At 41.7% G+C, this 5,000-nt stretch overlaps 1 protein-coding gene across 1 annotated transcript; it reads right to left on the reverse strand.

The window, feature by feature from the left end:
- Positions 1-900: 900 nt before the first annotated feature.
- On the reverse strand, positions 901-4,234 carry LOC311375834 (twist-related protein 2-like). Its single transcript, XM_084490875.1, has 2 exons — positions 3,573-4,234; positions 901-1,087 (listed from the first exon to the last, which is right to left on the reverse strand). Exon 1 carries the CDS (start codon positions 4,141-4,143, stop codon positions 3,646-3,648), a length of 498 nt encoding a protein of 165 aa, XP_084347001.1. The 5' UTR covers positions 4,144-4,234; the 3' UTR covers positions 901-1,087; positions 3,573-3,645.
- Positions 4,235-5,000: the final 766 nt, after the last annotated feature.

A 5,000-nucleotide genomic window follows, 5' to 3' on the forward strand; every position in this document is an offset into this window, starting at 1 on the left:
CAGGCCTCGCCATTTTAAATGATTAGACCTACACTACAGCTTTAAGCGGACAAGCATTTCATAGGCTGGGGTTTGAAACTGGCTCGAATTTCCTCGGTTGTTGTTAATGAGCTGTAGGTCTTTTTTATGGCCGTTTCTGTCGGCATTTCTTCGTTAAACTCACACCCAGCAGTGTGTTTTCCAGAGTGTTTTTCGTGGGTTGGAGAACAAGAACCAAAAACATATTCACATAAACCCAGTTTGCTTTACCCATGACATCTTTGGCTCGTAAAAACAAAAAAATAAAAAACGTTTACATTCCGTAGAAAGGATCGTCCGGTCAGATCAAAGTGTGTCAGAAAACGCTTTGTTTTAATTTGGTCTATTTCAGTACAAATAGGTCTTCTTTGTTTATAGAGGCTTAGGCCTATATGTGCTATAAGTTGTGATGTTGGAAAATCCTAAAACCATTAGAAATAGGCCTATAGGTTTCTGCAGGCTTCTGGGCTATGGAAGTGAAAATATAAATATATGATATATATGATCAAATAGAAAAACTTTTTCAACTACATCTCGTTCAAAAATATGTTTTTAATAAATAAGCAAAAAAATGTACATTGGACGGAACTTTGAGACTTGCCAAAGAAAGTCGATGAAAAATCCATGCAGCGTATTTCAAGAACTTAACGATTCTAAATTGCATTGGTCCCTTTATAAACGAATAGGCTAACCACAAAACATGCACCCATCTTATTCACACACACACACACACACACATACATATATGTATATATATATATATGTATATATATATATATATATATATATATATATATATATATTCTCTATTATACCTCCGTGTCTTTGAACACGAACAAAATACTTGGATGGCTTGGCAGATTGCGTCAGACATGAGGGACAGCTCCGGCCTGCCCTGTGAGTCTGTCCTGGGACTCTCCCCTGTTTCCAGGCAGTCCAAAGTGTCAGTGTTGCGTCCAAAGGGGTCTCTAGTCTGCATGTGTGTGTCACACTATGTCCCTCTGCGCCTTGAGGTTCCTGGGTTCTTCAATAATTCCATTGGTCTTCAATCTTTATGAAAGTAAACAGTCTGTATTGAAAACACAAAAGCAAACACACACACAATCGAGGTTAATATGTAGTTATTACTGTGATGCAGGGTTTAAAACTTCCTATAAATCAATAGGGACTATTAGAACGCGTGTTTGAGGTGGTGATGTTGACATTCCTACGGTCCCTGGCATGCTCGGTGGATGGGAAGTCATTAGCGAATCAGCCCTCAGACTCTTAAGTAAAACCATCTGTACATGAGAGAAAAGCCCTGTGTGTGTGTGTGTGTGTGTGTGTGTGTGTGTGTGTGTGTGTGTGTGTGTGTGTGTGTGTGTGTGTGTGTGTGTGTGTGTGTGTGTGTGTGTGTGTGTGTGTGTGTGTGTGTGTGTGTGTGTGTGTGTGTGTGTGTGCGCGCATTTCCGATCCACTGAATTATAAGATTGTATCTTATTTGGCTTGTATTATTTGAGTTATTTTTGGGTTTGCTTTATTCACAGGAAAATATGTAAAGATATCGTGTCGTTTTGAATATAGATCCAAGTTTATGTCACCGAGACTATTTGCAAACAAGTAAAGAGCGTTATTGTTTTTTCTTTTCAGACATTAGTCTTATTTGGTCTTAATTTAAACGTCAAAACCAAATAGGCCTTACATAATTTATTATAGCTTATATAAAACACAAAGCGTGTATATTTAGTAGGAAGGAAGATCATTTCAATTATGGTTTAAATTTAAAAAAACACTTTTGTATTGTATTTTCTGCCTTGTTTGTTTGTTCCGGCCAGGCTTCACATTCCCATACAAATGACCATAATTACATTATCTAGGCCCTATTATTTCTCCCTTCTATAGCCACAAAGACTCGTTTATAAGACTACAAATATTTCCTATACGAGCTATTAAGTACTGGTTCATAGTCGTTAGGCGCGACCATGCAGAAAAACCATAAAAGGCTATTATTTTGTATTATTTTAAAGGTCTGTCGCAGTCAGTCACTGGCCCACTGGGCATATTAACCTGGAACAAGAAATATTGCTCACATTACAACATATAATAAATTGTTTAACAGTAGTGTACATTATGTAGGCCTATTTTTAGGTCGAATTAATCTAATAAAGTCTGGAACAAGAACAGAACGAGTGTGGTCGACAGAGACGTGCAGAATTCGCATCGCTTTAAGATTTTAAGCCTTTCATTGCAAACGTGCAACGCGAACTAAATACATGAATAGGCCTAATTAAACAAATAAAGCACAATCACTGTCAGATTTCTCAGAGAAGTCATGTGTGAAAGTGAGCGTCTGGACGGGCCGCGGTCGAACAAACGCGAAGATCTTTAGACCCTGACAATAATAAAGCCCATAATAATAAAGGCAGAGGCGTGCAAAATAGCGTGACAATCCCTGACATATCTGTCATGGGGCCTCCCGGTCCCCTCGCGGTGACGCGAGCCGGGCTCTGGAATCTGTAAAGGTTCCAGTGCAGCTCCCATTCCTGCGGTTCCTCACACAGGAAAAGCCCCTCATTGGAAACACAAATGAGCTGTGGATGCATGGATGTGACGCCGAGGTGAAAAGTGTAGTTACTCCTCGTTTTTTTAAATTGTCATCTGAAGCCATAGTGAGGGGCTACAGCGCGGTAGGCCTCCACAATAATCACATCTCCCCCTTTTAATGGCTTTCCAAGCTGCAGTGCAGGAATCTTAGTGCGAGTCCCAGCTGCTGACCGCGCCTGAGCCGGGGCCAACCGGTCAGAGAAGACCACTCAAATGTTTTGTACTTGACGTATGCTGTTTGAAAAGTGCCCTTACATTATTCATTTTAACAGAAGGCTTCCCCTCTTTTTAAACTAGACACGTCTTTGAATGTTTCACGCCTATTTGTATCCCGTGCCTAGTCCTGTAGCAGCACTGATTTTGTGTTAAAAATGTTTTAAAGTTCCTTTTAAAAAAGGAACAGGTTTTGGAGGATGAAGTGTATTTGGTCTGACACACGCGTGGGTTATCTCAGGTCGTTGGAGGGCAGGACATTGCCTGTTGGTTCGCTTGTCAGAGCAGTAGTGTGAAATCTCGCACGAACATGAAAAGTTTGACAGAAGAAAATAAGGTTTGAACGATTTTACAGAGCAATTGACGTCTATTTACTTTCGTGACATAGCTTAGCACTATTTGTTTCATCAGATGGATGTTTGACTGATATTTACAAAGGTATGCATGTATGAGCAGTGTCTTTACATCTCATGTGGATAATTGTTTGTATGCGTCATCTTTGATCTACAATTTGATAAAGTGAACGCACCCCTAATCACGACATCTACCGTTAGGTTATTATAGTGGTAAAAAAAAAATGTTTAAAAAAATGTTAGAATAATAATAATAATAATAATAATATAATAATAATATATTAAAAATAATCTTAATATATAATAGGCCTATTTATCTATAAAAAATGGTAAATAGTTAATAAATAATAATCGTTTCGTTTGTTTTTTTTTATAAATACTTTTGGCCAAACGCAGGACACGTACCGCTGTGGCATAGTAACGAGCCCGCGCGCGCGCGGGAGGGGGTGGAGGGGGTCGGGGGGGTGGGGGGGGGCTGCTAGTGGCTCGCGGACATAGACCACGCGCCCTCCATCCTCCACACCGAGAACGCATAACTGAGCCTCTCGTGCGCAACATAACTACAGCTGGACATCTTATTGTCCATCTCGTCGCTCTGCAGCACCTGGTAGAGAAAGTCAATGTATCGCGAGGCCAGCTTCAGCGTCTGGATTTTGCTCAGTTTGTCCGACGGCAGCGTCGGGATGATTTTGCGTAACGACGCGAAGGCTTCGTTCAGCGACTGCGTGCGCTGCCTCTCCCGCACGTTGGCGAGCACGCGCTGGTTCTGCAGTTCCTCGTACGACTGCGTGCTGCTCGGGCTGGTCTTCTTGCCGCGTTTCACGGCCCCGGGGCTGCCGTCCTCCATGGACTTCTTCGAGCCGTGTCTCCTCTTGCCCGCGAAGCGCTTCTGCTGCTGCCTGTCGTCCAGCTCTTCCTCCTCGCTGCTCGCGAGACTATCCACAGGGGACATCGGGGGACTCGAGCCCTCTTCCATTTCCCCTCTTGAAGAAACGCAGGGGGACAAGGGAGCGCCTTCGTAGCCGCGTGGTGGGTTGAAGTATATCCGAGTGAAGGCGGTGAGATGGAGGTGGTGGTGGCGGTGGTGGTGGTGATGGTCCGACCGAGGAGTCTGCGTCCGTTAGGTGAGGCGCGCGGGACGCGTACGCTACGCTCTAAAGTAGGTCTGGCACTGGTCTGCTGTAGCAGGAGGTTTTTTCCGAACTTTTTTGGAAACTTTATCCCAGTTTCGGATGCTAAATAGTTGTTTGAGTGGAGGGGGAGCCAGGATCGCGCTCTGATTGGCTGACTAATAAACAGGAGGGACCAGGCTTGGGTTACAAGCCGAGGCCAAGTGAACCAGCGCGTGCACAGAAGAAACGCGGTGCTGAATGATGCATTGTTATTAAATATATTTTTATTATTGCTCTTTATTAGGGTTGGTATTTTTAAATAAAATATTAGAACACCAACAAATAACCCGTTTCAAAGTCATTTAGAAAATAAAAAATTGTATCCAGTATTAGGATTAGGCCTACATGAATTAAATGTCATTTAAAAACGTTTCATGATTAATGAATTAATTTACTAAATTAACAAATCAACAATGGCACACAAAATAGGCTGTATTATTAAATAAAAACATAAATACATGTAATATTAATTATTAATAAATTAATATAATATAGCCTAGCTGTTCTACTTTAAAAAAAAAAAAATCTAACGGTAGACTAATAGATAGCCATACGCTAAAGCGTACAACTTCAATGCGAGGCCTCGTTTAAACTGTACCCCTGTTCCTTTGTGCCTTGTTAGCCTATAAAACAGCTTTGGCAGATCGAAGCACATCTAAAA

This window comes from Micromesistius poutassou (genome assembly GCF_964030765.1).
Source record: "Micromesistius poutassou genome assembly, contig: SCAFFOLD_6870, whole genome shotgun sequence".
Classification (NCBI taxonomy): domain Eukaryota; kingdom Metazoa; phylum Chordata; class Actinopteri; order Gadiformes; family Gadidae; genus Micromesistius; species Micromesistius poutassou.